Raw genomic sequence first — 21,439 nt, forward strand, 5'->3', positions numbered from 1 at the left:
CGAATGTTTAAGACACAAACACTTCTTATAAATTATTTTAAAAAAAAAGAAGGAAATCCTGTCATTTGGAGCAACAGGGATGGACTGTGAGGGCATTTTGCTAAGTGAGAACGTCAGACAGAGAGAGACAAATACTGTATAATCTCACTTACAGTGGAATCTTAAAAAAAAAAAAAAAAACGGATAGATGCAGAGAACAGAGGGGTAGTTGCCAGAGGTGGGGTCGGGGGTGGGAGAAATGGGTGGAGAGGCTGAAAGGTGCAAGCTTCAGTCACAAGCCCTGAGCACGCACATACGGTCAGCGATACGCTGTTGTATATTTGAAATCTGCCGGAAGAATGGATTTTTTTTTAACGTTTTCATCATAAGAAAAAAAACATAACTGTAAGGGGATGGGTGTTACCTAAAATTAAATGATTAATTAAAATTAAATGGTTAACTAAAGTTAAATGGATTTAATCTCCCGATGAATTAAATCATTTCCCAGTAGATACACACATCAGACCATCGTGTTCTGCGCCTCAAACTAAGACTGTACGATGTGCCAATAAAACCAGGGGGAAAACGAAATCATTAAATTAAACCTCGAGGACTCTAACTAGCGTGGAAATCGTTCATGAATTAGCAAAACTCGGGGCGTCCGTACAAAGACTGCTCCTCATTTTAAAGGAGCCGTGAAGTCAGCACTTCGGGAAACCTTCACGCCGGGACCTAGGTTTTCTTAATTCAGAGGCGCTGCGGGGTCTGGACGCTGACGGCGGCCCCGCATCACCTCAGTCCTGAGCGGGCCATCAGTCCGTCCGGCGGCGGGGCCCAGCCTCGCCACCGCCAAGGGCTGCGAGACCGCAGGCTCGACCTGCACTTGACGTGCCGCGTGGATGGGCTACGCCCAGGAGACGGTCGAGCCGGCGCCTCCCGTCTGGCTCCTAAAACAGGCCCCTGGGTCTGACGCCGAGGTGCTGGCGGGGCTGTGCTCCTCCCGGAGGCTCTGAGGGGGAAGCCTTTTCCAGCTTCCAGTGGTGCCTGCAAGTCTTTGGCTCAGAGCCCCATCCTCCGTCTCCAAACTCCTCCCTGCCATCTCTGCTTCCACCAGGACATGACCCTCTCCCGCGTCTGAGCTTCCTAGCTGCCTCTTGCACTTTGGATTATACCACGGCCCCCCGGATAATCGCCAGTAATCTTCCCATCACAGGATCCATGCAGGTGACACCTACGGGGTCCAGGGATGCAATGCGCCCGGTGTGACATGGAGGGGGACATCTGGTTTCCAGCAGAGAGACCGCAACACGTGCAGAACCTCCAGCTTCACGCACAACAGGACCAGGGGCTTGAGCAGCCTCACGGCCGCAGGTGCGCCCAACAGCCGGGGCTTCTGGGGGGAATGGGTTCCGGAACCAGGGCTGGGACGGGACAAGGTGACCCCGTCACCCTCTGTGCTCTCAGAAAGCTAGGAAACACTCAAAGGTGACGGGGACGTGCGAGAAGGCACAAAGCCAGCTGGAAGGGGCTCCTCAGGTAAGGGTCACGCATTCAAGCAAACAGTGATCTCGGGGAATTGCAGCTCACAGGATAAAATAAGAAGCTGGGAGTCGCTGCTGACGTAAATAAGTAAACGGGGTGAAGAGAATGTGCTTCCTTACTGTGAATGATAACTCAAAAAAAATGTAGGAAAAATGATGGAACTGGAAAAATCTCGTTGGCAAATGACGTGGCCGTGAAAATCCCGGCGAGGTGCACGGGAGGGGGCGGAAACCGGCGGGAGACGTGGGACGAGAAGCGGGAATTCAAAGAGTCTCGGAGCATGTGCTCGGAAACACACATGATGATGAAAAAAGGAAGATTAACTTTCGATGCAAATGCCTGGACGGTCAAAGTTCAGGCCACCAGCGATGGATGGGGACAGAGGGACCTCGGGCACCAGGTGGTCGGGAGCCACGGGACACAGCACCCTCCTGTAACTTTGCAGCCCAAAATGCAGAACCCTGTCCATGGCGAGGAAACCGGACGAACGCCCCGTGAGGCTTGCTGCACGAAAGGACGGAGGGGTCACCTGTCGTTTGCAGAAACATCGGGGCCACCGGAGCCCAGGAAAGAGGTGTCCCTGAAGACAGATGGCTCCCAAGGGGACAGGCCGTGAGCGGAGCATGTGACCCAGGGTGGGGGCCCTTCTGCTCTTCGGGGCGTGACTGGGGCCCAAGCCTGCTGGGCAAAGACTGTAACGGAAGTCTTCCTTCTTAGAATTTGCTCTCAGAAAAGTAAAACTAAATAAGTGGCCCTGAGTCCCACTCTGGACTTGATTCTTTTTCATCCTCTTGATGCTGTGGAAGGTGGGCCACCTGAGCCCACGCACCCAGAGGACTGGCATCAGGGCCCCTCCTGGCAGACGGACAAGGCAAACCCATGCCCAGAAGCCAGCAGCTCGGGGGGAGGAGTCTGCCCCCCTCACACGGGCGGCCCGACCTTCCTAGACTGTTCCCAGGAGCTTCAAAATAATTAAAAATGCACTAGGATTTTAATAATGGGGGGGGGGCACTGCATACGCGGGGGCGGAAGACATACCGGAAATTGCAGTAACTTTGTCTCAATATTGCTGTGAACCTAAGGCTGTTCTAAAAAACGGTCTATTTTAAAGATGCTAAAATTCACCCTGCGTGACATTGGAAGATTCTGTCTTGGCCTCAGGGGCGGCTGTAAACGTGCTCCATCGGCACGGCCCAAGGGCACCTCCCTGCACCCAACTCCTGGGTGCAACGCACACCGTCCCCTGCGCTGGAGGAGAAGGATCAATGCTGTAATAACCTCGGGGACCACCACGGCCACATCTTCTACCTCAGTCTCACTGGCCGGGGGGGCCTATTTAGGGACCATGATTTACAGGAAATTTATTGCGGCCGAAAACGGAATCTGCTGTCCAGCTGGAGGCTCAGGAGAGCTGGGGGCAGCCCCGCCCTCTGTTGGGGGCCAGACGCACACGGAGCAGGAGAGAGCTCCTGGGCTGTGGGCACCGCCACGCGCACCGCCAGTCGATCGCAGACACAGTGCAAGAAAGTCGATACTCCTCAGGGGTAAAGACACAAAATTGGTCGAGACGGGTATTTGACAGCCGACACCAAACAAAAGAAAGTGCTTTACAGCGGCTTCAGTCTTCTTCCAATTTATCTTCTCTCAAACAAATCCAAATAGCCTCTAATGCTCTGTTTTACAAAATCTCCTCTCGGAAACACGTTGTCCTTGATGCCGACAACTTCTTTCTGAGCATCTGTGTGTGTGTGAGGAAGAAGAGAGAGAGAGATGGGAGCTGATCGATCAGTATTTGTTTAGCACCTATTATGTATAAGCAAGGATGGAACCGGGCAGGTGGAAATCATGGCGGACAATTGGGAAAGCAGCATGAAGTCACCAAGGACACTGAGCTGCTGGTTCTGTGGCTCCCAGGCGGGCTTGTTCGGGGATGATTAACCGAGGACGTGAGATGCGGGTCCTGGCAGGGGAGGCAGTTTGCAGAGAGGCAAGCTGTGTGCAAGGACGACTCTTTTCAGAAGGCAGGAAGAATGTGGAAAACAGGACGGACGTTGCTTGAAAAACTAAAAGTAGAGTTGCCCTGTGATCCAGCAACCCCACGCCCAGGCATAGATTTGGAGAAAAATATAATTCAAAAAGACACACGCACCCCAGTGTTCAGAGCAGCTCTCAGACACAGAAGCAATGCAAGTGTCCATTGACAGATGACTGGATGAAGAAGATGTGGTGTACTTATACAATGGAATACTACTCAGCCATGAAAAAGAATGAAATCATGCCATTTGCAGCAACATGGATGGATCTAGAGATTACCATGATAAGTGAATTGAGACAGAAAGAGAGAAAAACACCATATGAGACCGCTCATATGTGGAATCTAAAAAACCACACAAATGAACTTATTTAGGAAACAGAAACATACTCACAGATGTAGAAAAAAACTTATGGTTACCCAAGGGGAGAGGGCGGGGGAGGGATAAATTGGGAGTTTGGGATTAACAGATACATTACTATATATAAAATAGATAAACAACAGGGTCCCACAGTAGAGCACAGGGGGCAATATTCAATATCTTCTAATAACCTATAATGGAAAAGAATCTGAAAAACATATATATATATATATATATGTATAATTGAATTATTTGCTGGGCAACTGAAACTAACACCTTGTAAATCACTATACCTCAATTAAAAATAAAATAAAACAACACCTGTATTTTCTCTGAAAAAAAAAAAAAGGCAGCAAGGATGGAACCCCTTTGTATCTCGGTCGTGGTGGTGATTCCATGACCCCAGGCATTGGTCAAAATGTACGTGAGTGGATTTTCCCTGCATGCAATTTAATGGATATTTTTCAAAAGAAGGCAAGGAGGAGAAAGATTAGGAAATACCCGAAAGGAACGTGGGTGGATAAAGTACAAAATAAAAGTATTTTGGAGAAGAAAGGCAAGTACTACACAGAAATGGGAGCCTTCAAGGACTGCAGCACAGAAAGAATGTTTACAAGTCACACTGCGATGGAGCGTCTTCTACAACATGAAAAGCAGAGAGGGACTGCCGTATAGAAACGCCTAACTGCAGAATGAACCACGGCACCTGTGTTTTGGGAAAGAGCAGCCGTAAAAATAAAGCTGGTCAGCCCTCACCGTTGTGCATTTTCTTGCTGTTTGTCACCTGTTCTCTGTATCACGAAGTTCCTTGATCTAAACAAAAACTGCGTGTGACAGTGAGGGGAGATATTTCTACGTTAGTGATGAGGAAACTGACGTTCCAGCCCCGTGTTCGCCCAGCTTCACCCTGAGAGTAACATAAGTGTAGTGGAAGTCTCTCCCTAAACGCACGCTGCGCCCTGAGCCGGCCCCGACTGGTCATACCAAGCACACTGACCAGCAAAACACTGAAAAGCTAAGCGTCCACCCAGAACACAAAGCCCCTCGACCCCATTTTTTTTCTCTCCTGGGATGTTTCAAGCCATAAAATAACCCAGCCAGTCGCTCCACAAAATTTCCCTCCATCCAATTATAAGCCTAAGAAGGATTCCTGAGGTTTCTCACTTCATTGGCAACAGGAAAAAAATGCCACTTGATGTGGAAGAAAGCCATGGGCTTCCCGCCACATGGGTTTAATCGCAAATAAGTCATGTGGAGGGTGCACGCGCATTATTTTCTGGGTAAGTGTGTTTTGGCCCCAAAGGTTGAGCCAAATCCCGTGGGGGGTTCTGCTCGGCGCCGCCCGAGAAGCCGGGGAGCGCAGGACTCGTCAGTCTGTCCGCACGGACCCACCCAGCGAGGCCACACCCAGAGGGGCAGATGCTGCACAGCACCTGTGCCTCTGACTGGCAGACCCTCCCCTTGCAGCTCAAAGAAATTCTCCTCTTTTTCCTTTTCAAGGGACCCCAGCTGGTGGAACGCCCTCAAAGCTCCCGCCCCCTTACGTCTTCGGGGAAACTGCGATTCGTGGGAGCCAAGGTTCCCGGCCATCCAGACGACCAGCTTCCTGGCAACCCAGACTTCAGGCGACAGTGACAGCCGGTGCGTGGCAACGCCAACACTCAGAGCTGCCGGCGCAGGGCACCCAAGTGCGCGGAGAGCCCCGAACCTGCCCTGGCCCAGGCCCTCTCGGGAGAGGGGCCGGGAAACTGCCCTGTCTTCTCCACCCGCACGGGAGGGCGGCCGCCTGCCCAAAAGCCCTGGAGAAGAGGACCCTCTTCTGGGGCATCGATGCAACTTAATTCACTCATCACCCCAAACCCACGGCAACCATCTCACAGTCTCTGCTTCTGTAGCCGAGAAGAACGTGGTCTGTTCCAGGCATTTAACGATGACTGGTGATTCCTGAACTAACGATGTAAACTGCTCTAATTCTTCCACTTCAAACATCACGAGGCTCACGTGAGTTTAGTGATTTATCCATGGCCCTAAGTCTTGGATTTAGAAACAGCTGGGGCCGCGTTCACACCCTTCCCACTGAAACACGCTCCTCCCCGAAGCTCGACGCACCACGCACTCGGAAAACACTGATAAAACACACTGTGGGCGTGGAGGTGGGAAGAGAGGACGTGCTTGCTCCTGGATCTCACGTCGGGGGCCAGGCGACAGGCAGGACAGACAGACAGGGGTCATGAAGTGGACCGCGGCGGGCAGGGGAGACGGAGGGGGGACACCGGGACCCGGACGGCCTCTCTCGAGAGATGACATTCATGTCACAATGCGAGGGATGACTGCGAGAGACAGCCAGCCCTCACACCAAAGATTCGTGACGCTGCGTTGTTGGCTTTCCACAGCAGCCCCCAGGTATCCTGGCTCACACGGGGCCAGCCTCAAGCACAAACCCTGCTGCCCCCCAAAGGCTTGTCCTTGGTTCGGTGACAAACCCAGCAACTCCCTCCTGGAGGCCACGCTGCCATGTAATCCGCGGCCCAGAGCCACCCGGAGCCACGGGTGCCGCCCAGCTCAGGCCTGGGGAGAAGGGAGCGGGGTGGGGTAGGGAGGGGGTTGCACGGTTCTCTGCGTGACCCTGTGGGCATCTCTGCCCAGCGAGGGGCCACGGGCTTCTGAGCAGAATCAGGTCCAGACCCAAAAGAGACGGGCACCTCCCGGTGGGGAACTCCGACCCGCCGACCGCCCACTCCTGCAAAATGTCCAGGCCTCAAGGATGCTGCATAAAGACGCCAAAGTTCTCAAACATCAAAGTGCTACTTCGCTTGAAGAACCAGAGTCACCTGCCAGGTGTGTTCAATTCCGTGCTCGACGCCGAGCAGAACTTGGAAATAAATGCAAGCGCACGGTGTCCCCAGCTCGCCCCTTCCCGGCCTCCTCACCCGCGCCCCGTCACCGCGAGCTGGGCTCGGTACCTCCTCTAAGGTGGCGTCGGAGAGCCCGTAGCCTGTCAGGCGCAGGCGGCGCAGGTTCTGATCCAGGGCCTGGAAGAGCCCTTCGAAGGCGGCTCTGTCTGCCTCCTCGGGAATCGTGTAGCTCAGCTCCGCGCCGCTGCTGCCTCTGAGAGACGCCTGCGGGATGTGGGTCTGGATCAGAGACGTCACACACGCTGTGTCCTTCGCGTCGTCCACCTCCTGGACTGCTGGCTGACCCAAAAAAAAACAAAAGGGAGCAAACAGTAAGGAAGGTAAATTGAAAGGTACCCCAAAATTCCACACCTGTTGGTTGCACACATATTCCCTAAGCCAAGTCGCCTGAAATTCGAATGCAAAGCAGCAAAATCGAGACGTATGGTTAAAGTGACAGGCATGAAGGAGGCACTGCATTTCTCCTTGTGATATCCAAATCTGTGGCGGTCAGCCTGGCAACAGGAAAGAGTCGTGAAACTGCCTCTAGCCTGGCGGCTGGATGGCAGGACACGGATGAGTCGTCCCAAAAGGGAGACGAGTGTCCCCTCCCTTGGAGGGGAGGGGCCACCTCAGGACAGCAGGGTCTCGCCCCGAACAGAGCTGAGGCTCCCAGGCTCTACGGGGCCATCAAGGGTGGGGAGGCCACGTGGAGACTACACCCCGGAGCCCCCGCCTGCCCCGCTGACACAGGCGAGGATAACGGAAGTGGATGGGACCTCCAAGTACAGATCCCACCCCGCTGCCCTGCACGACGGTAAAGCTGCCACCTCCCAAACCAAGTGACCCTGTTGCAGAAACGCTCGGAGAGCCCGTGGGGCCGGGACAACGCCTGCCCAGACGCCCACACAGACGCGGCTACCAGCAGGTGCCTCCGGCTCCGTAGGACCCCTTCTGGTCCAGGCGCACCCCCGCACAGCCCCGTGAAACCCACAGACACCTCCATGTGGACCACCTCCACTTACGCCCCTTCAGGTCCCTCCTGTCGTTGGAAGGCCCTGGTCCCAGCCCTGCCCTGCCATCCCCCTTCCCTGATGGCCAGGAGCCCGCGATCACCTCCCCCGCACCGTGCCGGCTCTGGGCCCGGCTCCACACCCACCCACCACCGTCACCATATTCTGTTCTGTCCTTCCTGGGCACGTCCTTGCCTCCACAGGCACGGGGACCCCAAGGACCCCGTGCAGAAAACAGGCGTCCAGCTTCACCACTTCCCCTGCGCCCGACGGCAGCGTGAGGCCCACGCTGGAGGCAGAATAAACATCGGCTACATGATTTGTGTCCAACGTTGGAAAACGCTGTTACTGTGTTTTGTCTCCTGCGCCCACACATCAGAAGGGCACAGGAAAGGAACCGAAATCCCCGCGTCTCACCTGCTTTGTGAGCGTCAGGCGAAGCCCCTGGCCGGCTGCCTCAGTCAGGCTGGAGGGAGGACCGCAGCACTGGAGCTGCCCCCGCTGCAGGACCGCCACGCGGTCACTGAGCGCTTCGGCCTCATCCAGGTGGTGGGTGGTGAAGATGACTGTCCGACCTGTGAACCAAGAAAGAGGGGCTGAGAACCAGCATGACAAGGCCCAAGAGCCGATCCTGCAGACAGAAAAAAAAAATGTGACAATGAATATATGTATGTTCATGTATAACTGAAAAATTGTGTTCTACACGGGAATTTGACACAACATTGTAAACTGACTATAACTCAATAAAAAAATGTAAAAAAAAAAGCTTCACCACTTTCATTGGATAAAGGAGGTGCAGTCATATACATATACATACACAATGGAATACTACACAGCCATGAAAAGGATGCAATCATGCCATTTGCAGCAACATGGATGGACCTGGAGATGATCATACTGAGTGAAGTAAGTCAGACAGGGAAGGACACATATTATGTGATATCACTTCCATGTGGAATCTAAAAATATATATATGATACAAATTCTTTTTACAAGCCAAAAACAGACTCACAGACATAAAAAACAATCGTTACCAAGGGAGAAAGGGTAGGGAGGGATAAATTAGGAGTTTGAGATTAACAGACACACTCTACTGTATATAAAATAGATTTTAAAAAAAGCAATGACCCACTGTAGAGCACAGGGAACTATATTCAATTTCTTATAATAACATATAACGGAAATGAACCTGAAAAGAAAAAAGTATATTATGTGTGTAACTGAATTGCTTTGCTGTACACCAGAAACTAGCACGACATTGTAAATCGACTGTATTTAAAAAGGAAAAAAAAAGAAAGAGTGTTACAGGTTTTAGGTCAGAGGAGATGCGTCCTGGGGCGGGTCCTCAGTCAGGGCCACGTCACACACTTTCCCCCGAGGGACCCGACACTGATGCCACAAATCCCCCGTCCCCTCGGGAACCAAAGGGGGCCTCTGACAGGCACCGGGGGTGGACTTGAGGCACGAAACAGAAAGTCCCCATGAGACCAAGAGGCAGATCACTGAATGGACATAGAGGAGAAAGTTTTAAAAATAAAATAAAACACAGCTGGGTGGAACATCGTCCACCCTCCCCTGACACACAAGCCCCTCGTGCATCTCCGACCACCCTCTCACGCGTCCTGAAGGAGAAGGCTGTGCTCTCCGGAAGAGGCTCTCGCACAAGGAAACCAGACGGGCACTGGGGCAGGCAGGGGCCACAGCACGTGGCCATGCCCTTCAGACGGGGGAGGCTGCCGCCTGGGTACGGCCCATCACGTGCCCTGGGAGCAGAGTCTCTGCCTCTTCCCGGGAAAAGCTCCCAGCAGCCACGGACCACGGAAAGTTTTGGGAGACGGGCTGGGGTTGCAGTGGGGTTTGGGGGGGACAGCCAGGTGGGGGACTTGGCCATCAGCCTTCCCAGGAAGAAAGGTGCCCCCGATCACAGGGCCCGTGGTCACTCTTCACAGAAGCAGGTGTTAGGCTAACCCGTGTTCTCAGTGAATTCTAGCATCTTGTCAAGTTCTACTTCTTCTGCTTGGGGAGAACAGGGCTCAGGCACCTTAGGAGGGCGGAGGCCAGAGACGCTAGCAGATATTTTTGCAATGTTGCCTTCAGTTATGTCAACGGGAAAAAAAAAAACTAAATAAATAAATAGCGGGGAGGGCGTAGCTCAGTGGCAGAGCACGTGCTTAGCACGCACGAGGTCCTGGGTTCCATTCCCAGCACCTCCTTTAAAAATAAGTAAGTAAACTTGAATGCCTCCCCCCTAAAAAACACACAAAAACCCCTAAATACATAAGTAAATAAAGCAGGTATGTTAAGGGAAGCTCTCACAACTTCCAGCCTCTCTCCACGCCCCACAGGCCTGATTCTACTTACTCTGTTTCATTGAAGAGAAATAAACACACTGGTTGATTCTTCGCTCACAAAGGTTCCAAGCAGGAAGGCAGAACACGTTTTTAACCCTACTCGATTTTATATTTTTAAATAGCAGAGAAAGACGAGACTAGGACTCTCAACTTGCTTATTTTTTTTTTTTAAATGCATCTAAAAAGAAAACCCAAGAGCTACTGGTGGGGCTGGGGGTGGCGGTCCAGGGTGCCTACCAACACGGCAGGTGCTCAAAGACCACGGCCGACCTCCCTGCATGAAGTCCTTCCAGGCAAGAAAACGTGCTTGGTCCCTGACCTGAAGGTACAGGCAGTTCAGAGAGTAGGTGACATGTTTTTGCACAATACAGGAACCTAAAAATGAAGTCGGCTGGAATGTGAATTTTCCAAAAAAAAAAAAAAAAAAGAAAGAAAAAGTGCAGATCAAGTTCACAGATGTTTGATGCATTAAGGGCATCTCGGGGGGCGTTAAGTAACTCAGGACACACCCCAAACCTCGAAGGACAAGTGTTGCTCTGTGAGGCCAGCCTTCCCAGTTTCTCCGCCGAGTCAGACGGTGTGTGAGTCCCGCTCCTCTGAACGTGGCCTTCCCCACCGTCATCTGCACTTGTCTGTTTCACAGTGACAAGGACGAGCCATCCCCGGGTCACCCGCGGGCCAGACACCAAGCCACACGTCTTCACAGACAGCACTTCGACGTCCCCCACAACCCCGCAAGCTGTGGAGGCGTCCCCGTTTGCAAAGGGGAAAACTGAAGCCCAGAGGCGCTGGGTAATTTCTCCCAGTCGTTCGGGACCGCAGCTCAGGGACGTGATGGAGCTGACGAGCTTGCTTGTCACAGGCGCCTTCTGCTCCGAGAACCTTTCCTTCCTTATTTGTCCTTCCAAGGCAGACGTGAGAACCTTGACACCAGAAGTGATCAAAAGCTCAGCGCTGCACATCACTCAGCAAGAAACAGGGATCAAACTCCCCGATGATGCTCTGTGTTCTGGCAGACGGCCTCTCTGCCCAGCAGGGAACGTTGCTTTTCACGCAGCCCTACCCTTCGATCTATTTTTCCAAAGCCGTTGCACGGCTGCCTCGAGATTTGGGGCTTTCTCCAGAAATGGCCATCCTTTTGGTTCCTGAAAACATATTTTCCTCCGAGTACCACTCGTCCCCTCCACCTCCGCCTCCGTCCTATTGATTTTTCACTGCAATCAGTGCCGGGACTCCTCCGAAGACCACGGCAGCTAAACGACCGCGAACAGGAGGGACATGTTTGATGTACAGCGACAGAGCTTGCAGAAAGCTCGCTGCTCCTGAGAGCTTCATCACATCGGGTTTTCTGCAAGTGAACGTGCGCAATTGTGGCTCATGACTCAAACGTTCCGCCTGCCGAGCCCTCGGGATTCTGCAAATAAACCAGACTCACGAGCCGGTGACGCTGAATGCATCCTGCAATGCACGCGAGCAGGCATGAGGGCCTCGCATCTGTCTCCTGCAGCAGCCCCGGCTCAGGGTGGCCAGGAAATGACTGCGTCAGGTTGAAATCAGTTTTTTCTCAAAACCTCATCAGCCCCTTTAGGGGTGGTGCTCAGAGTCTCCTGCACTGAAGGGTGACGATTTCTCATTTCTGCCCTCTGACTTTTCTCCCCCAAGGGCGCTTAGGTAAGTGGAGGAAGGAGGGCTATGGGATTGCGTGGCAGTGAGCGAGGGCTGGGACCTCCAGTGGCCATGTGGTCACCATCCCCCGCCTCTCCGGAAAGGTGCTGCCCCTCCCCAGCTTCCTAGCGTGGGCAGGGCTTCTGGAAGGGTCCCTGCTCTTGGCCTCAACGGCCCACCTGGTCGGCGCCGAGGCCTGGGGACCCGTGAACGCACAGGACACCACCGCCCGGGGCCGGCGATCTGCTTGTGAACTCGGATGCGGCTTGGCTGCACCAGATCAGATGAGCCCGGGGCCACCGACACTGCCTCACTCTCCTGGTCCCGCTTCTGCCCCGGCAACGCCCAGGAAGGAGCGGAGAGCATGTCTGCCCGCCTCTGTCGCCTCCCTCCACGACCCCCTGCATGTCTGGGACAGAAAGGGACAGGAGGGCCCTTCCACGTCCCCTCTGCACCTTCCCCCTCCTCCCAGATCCCAGCTTCCAGTGGCCGACTGGAGCAGCTTTCCTGCCCTAAGCAGAGAATCTGACGTCTCCTCTGGGCTCCCTTCTGTTTGCATTTCTTAAGCAGTAAATCCTAACCTCCCGCTTCAGGTCAAGCCCAGAGAAGGCTTTGTACTCGACAGGCAGACAAGCAAAGTCAAACCACGTTCTACAAGATTCCACGGTCACCCTGCCACTCACGGCCCCTGGCTGGCCAACCAGCCCCAAGATGTTTCTTTATTTCTGACGCTTCTTTCCAAATTCCGATGCTTCTATATAAAAAAACAAAAAATCCCACAGCAATGCTTCGGAGCTGCCAGAACCACTGAAAGAATCAGAAGCTGGAAATTAGTAACTGTCCATCTCACGACAGTGGGATCACACGACACACCCTAAACTGGAAACAGTCAATAATGCGGGTGAGACACGCGGAACCCACGAGCCTCCTCCGCGGCTGTAAGCGAATCCCACACCCTTCTCTCTGTGCCTCGGTTTCCTCCCTGAGAAAAGGGATGATGGCTTTCCCCAGATTACAGCTGGGACCCCTCTGCTAATAATTCCAGAATGATTCCAGAACGGAGCACGACGTGGACGAACCGGACATCAGTGGACGTCACGGGTGACGTGCACTGATAACACCACTGCTAAGACGGGCTCGGGAGATCAGACACAGGACTGGCAACCCCGGGGCCACAGAGACGCTGCGTGAAGGGCGCCCCTCTGCACACACCTTTCCTGAGAAGGAGGATGGATCCTCATGTGGGACACGATGAGGCTCCTCCCCGACAGCCTCCCTGCCCTCCGCCCCGGTCCTGTGGGAACAGGCGGCAGAATTCGGGGCAGCCCCCACCTTTCCGGTACTTGAGAAGGATGTCCCAGATGCCACGCCGGGAGCAAGGGTCCACGCCACTGGTCGGCTCGTCCAGAACCACCGTCCGGGACGTGCCGAGGAAGGCGATGCCGATGGAGAGCTTCCTCTTCAGGCCCCCCGAGAGGGCGCGGGTCTGCTTGTGCTGGTGCTGGGTTAGCTCCACGTCCCGCAGGGTCCTGGAACGAGACCGGAGCCCTCGCTCTTCCTCCGCACATGCTTCAGATTTCACTCCGTGAATAATGACTTGCAATGGCCTCCGTTCCCTGCGCTAAATCTGCCCCAGTCCCCCTTCCTGCCTAAGGGGGATGTTTCCATGAAACACCACGTGCAGATCTGCACACCCAGGTCTGCCTTCTGGCGGGGAGAAACCCCTCTTCTCCCGCCTTAGTGATCTTCCAGGCCCGGGACGGATTTCAGATCTGATTTCGGATGCCCAGCACAAGGAAGGCCTCCCAGTGGGGAGGGGCACCTGCAACTGTGGACCAGCTCTCTTTTCTCCCCAGTCATAACCTTCCCACCCTCTGCCCTCACGTGAATGCCCACCCCCTCGTCACCCACATACGCCTTCCTGAAACCTTTCCCCCCACCGTGAGCTGCAGCCTGTGGTGGCCACAAGCAGGCAGCGAGGAGGAGGCTGGACAGGAGGAGGGGGTGACCGCTGGGCTCTAGAAAGCTGCAAAATCTGAACCCAGACCCGGGTGAGATGCCAGGGACTCGCCTGCGGGATCCCCAAGTGAACGTCTGCAAAGCCTGTCTTCCCACGCCCTCTGGGACAGACAGCAGGGGGACACGGCGGTGACGGCCGCTCACCTGTCGACCTGCCGGCGCAGCTCCTCCCGGGGCCACTGCGGGGCCTTGATGGAGCCAAAGAGCAGCAGCTGTTCCAGCACCGTGAGGTCGTCGAACAGGACGTCCCGCTGCGGACACAGCCCCAGCTCCCTCCGCACCGCAGGCAGGTCGGTCCGCAGGTCCCTGCCGTTGACCAGGATGGTCCCGGAGGTGGGGGCGTGGAGGCCGGTCAGCAAGGATCTGCCGGAGAAAACCCGTCAGGCAGGGAGAGGCGGGAAGCCTACCGGGGTGCTGGCTGGTCTAACCCTGGACACGTGGGCTCAGGGCTCAGGACCCCGTCCACGCTGTGATCACACACCGTCGTGCGTGCGCGGGAGTCCCCGATCCTAGCCCACCTTTGTTCTCACAGATGAGGAAGCAGGTGAAGGAGCCAGCATGTTTACTTAAGTCTTCGCAGTTAGACGTAAGCCAAGCAGAAGTGCAACCCTCGGCTCCCAGCCCTGCGGCCCTGCTGTCCCTCGTCTACGCCGCGCCACCTGTCCCGTCAAATCCGCAACCATCCGAGGGGCCCGTCCCAGACACGCTCCTGTCTGCTCGGCGAAACGGAGCCTCGGGGCTGCCCGGTTTCAGGGAGTGGGTTACTCACATCTTGGCCTGTTCTCTTTCTCTGAAAGGTTTCTGGCACGTCCACCCCAGGACCCAGCAAGTCCCCTTCTAGCCACGGATGGGACGAGATTAAAGCACATCGACGTGAGTGTCCTCAGCCCCTCTCTCTGCCGTCGCCCGGAACTGGAAGCAACCTCAGCCCCCAGCAGCAGCCTCAGGCCCAAGCCGCCGTGACGCCGTCGCCGCGAGCCGGTCCCCAGGAAGAAAGCCGGGCGTCGCGACATTTACACGAAACTCTACAGAAAGCCAGCGACTTCACGGCGACCCACGGCAGACCAAGGGGGGACAGGAAGCTCGGGGGGGACAGGTGCCCGGTGTGTCACCCAACGGCACACTCAGACACATGCCGCTGGACGCACAGACGTGGCCCCTCGGTAAACCTGACGGGCAACGCTCTTTGTGGGCTGCGGGGCGTAGAGAGGAACCGCGTGGCCACGATCTGGGTGAGTCTCAGACCTCCTGGCCTCGCACAGTGACACCCGGCCCCGGAACTGGCTGTCCAGCCTCTCCCGAGAACCACCAGGAAGAGACGCCCACTGGGAGGACTCGAGGGGTCGTCAGAAGCCACGCAGCCAGGGACCCTCGAAACCTTGAGACACGCCTAATTAAATTGTTCTCATCCTTGCGCTAAGCACAAACGCCAGGCTTTCTCTGTGAGAAACGTGCGTCAGTAAAAGCACAACGGGGAACGCTGGCTTTCTGCGTCATTCCTGGAGCAATGCTTACTTCCCCAGCCTCCAAACACGAAAAAAGTACTCAGCGAAGCCTCCGGCAACCAAGGAAGAGAGGAGACCTGCCCGTGTCTCTCTAATTCATTCTCAATAAGCAACCTCTGAAGCTTTACGAACGTTATTTTTCTACTTTTCTTAGTAAGTTTGAAGCCCACAGTTCCTTCCCTTGCTCTGTCCAAGGGTACTTCAGTCCTCTTCGTACAGAACAAAAAGAAAGTCATTTTTCAAAACAGAAATTCAGTCATTTGAGGGGTCTGGCCTGAAACCAGCCCAGTTTGCACAATCAGCTCAGAGCTGAGATGGTTTGAGTTCATTCTTTCTCTGGGATCTCATGATTTGATTTCATTAAATAAACCTGGAGCCACTGGATCCCAAATCGAACATCAAGCCTTCATAAAAACACACCCCCACAAAAAGCAGAACGGGAAAAACAAAACCACTCGGGTGCTTAAAAAGTTGCATGAAAAGTAACTTTCAAAATAAAAAAATTTTAGTTTCAATTTTAAAAAATGTGCAAACATGGCAAATTTTATCTTTCTATGGAGAAGCAAGCAAAATTAATCTCAGCAGGAGGACAAAAAAGTGTCACAGGGCTTTCGAAGACCAAAATAAAAACGTGGCGAACATTTCATAGGAAATAAAAAGAGAATTATTTTTTTCAAAATCCACCCTTCCACCTGCGAGTCTGCTCCAGACCCACAGCGTGATTGTCAGCTGAGGGCACCGGGCAGCTCTGCAGAGAGGGTTGCCTTCCCTCACGTCTCTAAACTCTGCACTGAGACCAAACAAAAGGAGAAGAGAAGAAACCCAGCCTCCCGTCTCACAGGCAAACGCATGTTCTCAAAAATCATCACCCCGGGGTTTAGGAGGTGAAACAGACGCACATGACGGTGGTCTTCCCGGCGCCGTTCGTCCCCAGCAGGGCAGTGATCTGGTCTCCGTGGAAGGTCAGGGTCAGGTCTCGGACCGCCGGCTGGTGGCGTTCATACTCCTTGGTCACAGACACCAGGGTGACGCCCAGGGGGGTTCCTTCCCCGGTTTGCAGTGATGAGTCTGGGAGGAAGATGCAAATTCACCCTGAGAGGACTTGCAAAGCCCCCCAAATAACGGTCACCCTTAAAAATCCAGTGGGCCACCTTGGGCTTGCATTCAAGGTCTGAGAAACATACGAAGCAATTCAAAAATCTTTCTTTACCGAAATCAACAGGCACATTCTATAATGGCAAAAATTAAGAGAAATTGCTGAGTACGAAGTTGTGGGCCTTTGTGTTACCTATTTTGTAAGAGAATTAAAAAAAGCCTGCGCGCGCGCGCGCACACACACACACACGTGCTTATCTACATGTGCACAGGAACGGTAACAGGCAGGGGGGTCACACACCTCACTGTCCAGGAGCGATGGGCTCCAGAGGAGGGGAGCTAGTGGGTGGGGCTGGGCTCCAGATTTCCTGTAACAGCCCTACTGTGCTTGTGCCACCAGGAGAGAACCTCTTTGCAGCCCCGGCTTATTGGGGTGGGAGCCTGTTCACCTCTGGATTCCTGCTGAGGTCCTAGCCCCGCAGGGATGGGGCGTGACGGGGGCGGGGAGGGCTGGTCTCCTGCGAAGCACGTTCCTCCTTCGAAAGGGGCAGTGATATCATCTCTCTCTCTCTGAAGCACTGAATAAACTAGCATTTGTGAAACGCTTTGAAAATTCTAAAGTACATTCTAAAATACATTAATGCAATCCTAAAATACGTTATCTGGTGGTAGCCGTCCACCGTTGCTCTGATTTTTCACCCAAATTCCATGTTAGAAACAACTGAATTATAGGACATGTACTGCGGGGAGGGTGCAGCTCAGTGGTCGAGTGCATGCTTAGCATGCACGAGGTCCTGCGTTCTAATCCCCAGTCCCTCCACTAAAAAAATAATTAAACAGACCTACTTCCTGCCCCACCAAAATAACCTTTAAAAAAATCTATAGGATATGCACAAATGCACAGAACGCAGAAAGGATGCTGTGGGCAATAGGTAACATTGGCACTGGGGTCCCCAGCCCACGTGGGGTCAACATCACCAGGGGATTCTCTCTTGCCACCTGGCCCCACCACGTTTCTGAGCCCAAGATGGCCTGAGAGTGGGGCACTAGGGGACAGTGTCCACACAGGGCTCAGCCGGAAGTGAGAATCAAAAACACACTGACCAGAAGGGAAACCACGCATCGCACGGAGCTACCCATTACAAACCTTTACTGTCAGAGTTCTCACGGACGAAGAACAGATCAGAAGTCGGCGTGCGCTCCCTCTTCACCCCCAGACCACACACGCTCTTCCAGTAGGACGCGGTAAAGGGGAAGTACCATGGTTTCCTTAAGCCGAACGTTCCTGAAAAAATAAGATGCAGTTAAAATCAGATTGTACTTTTTTTCTACGTAGAAGAAGATTCTGTAGTTGAATGTCTTAACCAAATTACTATAAAATGTGATTCCATCTTAAAATGTTCAGTCCACATCCCATACAGGAACCAGTGACAATCGGGGACAGAGTTTTAGCCCTTTCTCTCCTCAGCCCTGACCCGGGCTGCCTGCTAGGGCCCTCCCATCCCCTTCCCCCAAAAGGTCTTCTGAGCAGCTGTTCACTAAACAGAGAGGTACTTATTAAAAATAAGACTGGCATTAAATGATTTCTAAAATGTCCCCTGCCTCCCTGTTCAGGTGTCACTCCGCCTGTCTTTGGTGTTTGCACAGCTTACTAGACAGGACTAAAAGCACGGAGGAATTCACCAAGTAAAACTCCAGCGAGGAGGAAGAATTCATAATGCTACCATTTCCGCCTGGCACGTCTCACCGCTCCTCAAGCATGCCTTCCAAACTCGTTTCAGCCCAGCTACTAGTCACTTTGCCCCTGTGACATGTCGAAACCAAAGGGGGCTTAATAAGAAACATGTCTCAGTTCTCTGTAACACATCCGTTCTAGCTTAAGCTTGATGAGGGGTCTAAATTCCACATGTGACTGAAGAAATAAAGGCTTACGGAAAGACTTTTTTATATTTTAGCACTTTTTGACCCTCAAGCAAAGGAGCGATACGCAACCCCACGCAGAATCTAAGCAGAAGATCTAAAGAGATGATCACAAAAAGGGAAACAGGGGGCCCCTCATCTTTTGAAAGTGAAGAGAGATCTGGTATCTGGTCTAATATTTACCATCTGTTATGGGTTGAAGTGTCACCCCCTCAAAATTCACGTGTGAAGTCCTAACCCCTGAGACCTTTGGATGGGACTATATTTGGAGAAAGGGCCCTTAAAGAGGTGATTAAGATAAAATGCGGTCATATGGGTGGGCCTCAGTCCAACAGGAATGGTGTCCTTGAAGGTAGAGATTAAGACACAGGCACAGAGGGGAGACCATGTGGGGACACGGAGGAGGTGGCGACTACACGCCAAGGAGAGCGCCCTCAGGAGGCACCAGCCCTGCTCGCGTCCAGGGCTGTGAGAGAATGAACGTTCGTTGTTTAAGCCTTGCGGTCTGTGTGCTTTGTTACGGAGATGCAGGTGGGACATCCTCCACGAGCCTGGCAAACTAAGGGCCATGCTTCGGTAGGAAGAGGGTGGATAATCACGTCACACCCCAGCCAGCATTCCAGGAGCGCACCCCCCTCCCCCGTCCCGGGCGCTGTCCAGGGTCCTGCCCCCCGGGCGCTGTCCAGGGTCCTGTCCCGGGTCCCGTCCAGGGTCCTGTCCCGGGTCCTGTTCAGGGTCCTGTCCAGGGCGCTGTCCCGGGTCCCATCCAGGGTCTCATCCAGGGTCCTGTCCAGGGTCCCGTCTCGGGTCCCGTCCCGCGTCCTGTCCAGGGACCTGTGCCAGGTCCCGTCCCGGGTCCCATCCAGGGTCCCGTCCAGGGTCCCGTCCCACGTCCTGTCCCGGGTCCTGTCCCAGGTCCCTGTCCCAGGTCCCTGTCCAGGGTCCTGACCTGTATTAGTTCCCACGGTCCTGCAACCGCCCATTGTCACCTCTCCAGGCCCAAAGTGAAAGGTCCATCCAGCAAGGCTGTCGGAGGACACGAGGCCGGGGAGCGGCAGAAGCCACGCAGTTAATTAACCCCAGGCGGCCTCTCGCGGAACCTGCCTATTCGAGCACACGCGTGAAGCGGGGACGGTCCCTGCTGCCCTTTCCTACAAGCTGCCCCGAATTCACACGAGCAGGGGCTCGTCCCTACCTTCCTTAACTTCCTAATGGGAACAAGTGACCAAGCCCCTGGACACATGCCTGAATGAGGAGTTTGTGGAATAACAGATAATGTGCCACAAATACTCCAGGAAAACGAGTCTGCAAACGCGGGCGGCCGCGTTCCTCTCCCTCTGGCCGGCCGAGCGGCAGTGCTCTGCTAGGGAACCTGTCAGGGGCCGTGGTTGTCACTGACATCTGCCACCAGAGGCTTGAGCGGCCCCACCTGTTGGAAGAGCAGGTGGGCAGGGGGACTCAGGGGCCTCGGGACGCTACAGATTCTGAATGAGCACCTGGAGGCCTGGGCGGGTGGTGCAAGGCCACTGAATCGTGCAGGTGAGGTACCGTGAGGCCTGAACTAGGGACGGAAGGACGGCAGAGATGGGAGAGCCCTTTCAGACTCAGAAAAAACAAATTGGAGATAAATTGAGTATTAATGGTTGACTGGCTAATTAAACCATCCCAGGTCTAAGCTGTCTGAACTTTTAAACCCCTGCTAATTAACCTACTAAATCTAAATGAATGAGGGAGCTGTCAAGTTCAAGTCAGCACGGAGGCCCCTCAGCTCTCCTACGCCGTCTGCTTTTGCTCATAAATCTGCACCTGTTTTTTTGTGCACACGCCAAAAGCACGCACCCCTGCTCACATCCCCCAGTGTAACTGGGAACGCTCATATGTGCAAAGCACCCTCTCCCTCAGTTTACCCTGAGCTTTTCTCCTCAAGGGGAAATGCCGGCTGGCTTCTGCGGGCCGGGAAGCTAGTTAGCATTGCCCCCCAAACCCGACAGTGATGAAAGAAGTTAAAGATGTCGGATCAGGCAGACTCAGATTTAATTGAAAGCCCACAACGAAGGGTTTATGAAAGGAATCTGCTTGAGGGACCAGATGTCTGCCTGTGCACTTGGAGTTGATGGTGGAGCCTGGCAGGTTGACACTGAGCCCCGCGGGCAGGGAAATTAGTTGGCCCGGGGTCTGTGCGGGGTCTCCCAGTCTGACACCAAGCCCCAGGGGTCAGTTCCTATAAAAGACAGAAGGAAATAAAGAGAAAGAACTTGTGTGCAATCTAAAAAAAAAATGTATGTCACAAATAAATCTGTTTACAAAACAGAGACAGACTCAGGGACACAGAAAACTTATGGTCCTCAGGGAGGAAGAGGGGGAGGGATAAATTAGGACTTTGGGATTTGCAAGGAACCAGTGACCCCAGACACAGACACCTCTGGCTGAGGCGGTGGAGGGAGGGAAGTCCTGACTCTCAAACACAGCCAGCGGCAGCTCGGCTAAGAGGGGCCAAAAGCTTGATCTATAGCACCACCTACTGCAAAAAGCCAGACGGGCCTCCACCAGTCTGCTGAATTGTTAAACTAGAAACTAGAAATCTGCACGTCTTGGTGGGTTCTCCGCGTGCACCTGCGCCCCTGTGGGTGGGGCCCCGTGGGCTTTTCTGGGAGGCTTCTGCCATCATGTCCTCCTTCTGGGTGTGACGGAGCCGACTGGTCCTTGTTAGAGTTTTACAGTCCTTGTACCCTGGCTTTTCCGGTCGTTGTCATGGCAACTGTCAACTGTCCTGGCGCTGGGGGTGTATTACAATGAACGTATAATGAGGCTCAAAGTCCACTGGACGTCAGCTCCCCCACCATCTTGGGCTCCGCTGGTTCTAACCAGATCTTGCTTCTTCTCTGCAGCCGCCTCCTGAGACTTAGATCAGAGTAACTGGTTTCTATTTGAGGGAGGGGCAGGGGAATGACCCTGGGGGCGACAGCCGCGGTAGCAAGAAGGAAAGTTGCCTTTAATCAGAATGCCTGCAATCTGGTGCACCCAGCATCCCCCAAACCAACTGCAAAGATCCTGCTCAGCCCC

At 53.9% G+C, this 21,439-nt stretch overlaps 1 protein-coding gene across 1 annotated transcript in view; it reads right to left on the minus strand.

Annotated features, from left to right (window-relative positions):
- The window catches only part of ABCA13 (ATP binding cassette subfamily A member 13), a 149,130-nt gene that overhangs the window by 78,819 nt on the left and 48,872 nt on the right, over positions 1 to 21,439 (minus strand). The window contains 6 exon segments of the mRNA XM_032476330.1: positions 6,878 to 7,108; positions 8,239 to 8,396; positions 13,170 to 13,366; positions 14,001 to 14,219; positions 16,261 to 16,429; positions 17,604 to 17,741. Coding sequence (XP_032332221.1) covers positions 6,878 to 7,108; positions 8,239 to 8,396; positions 13,170 to 13,366; positions 14,001 to 14,219; positions 16,261 to 16,429; positions 17,604 to 17,741 — 1,112 coding nt within the window.

This window comes from Camelus ferus, unplaced genomic scaffold, assembly GCF_009834535.1.
Source record: "Camelus ferus isolate YT-003-E unplaced genomic scaffold, BCGSAC_Cfer_1.0 contig385, whole genome shotgun sequence".
NCBI lineage: Eukaryota > Metazoa > Chordata > Mammalia > Artiodactyla > Camelidae > Camelus > Camelus ferus.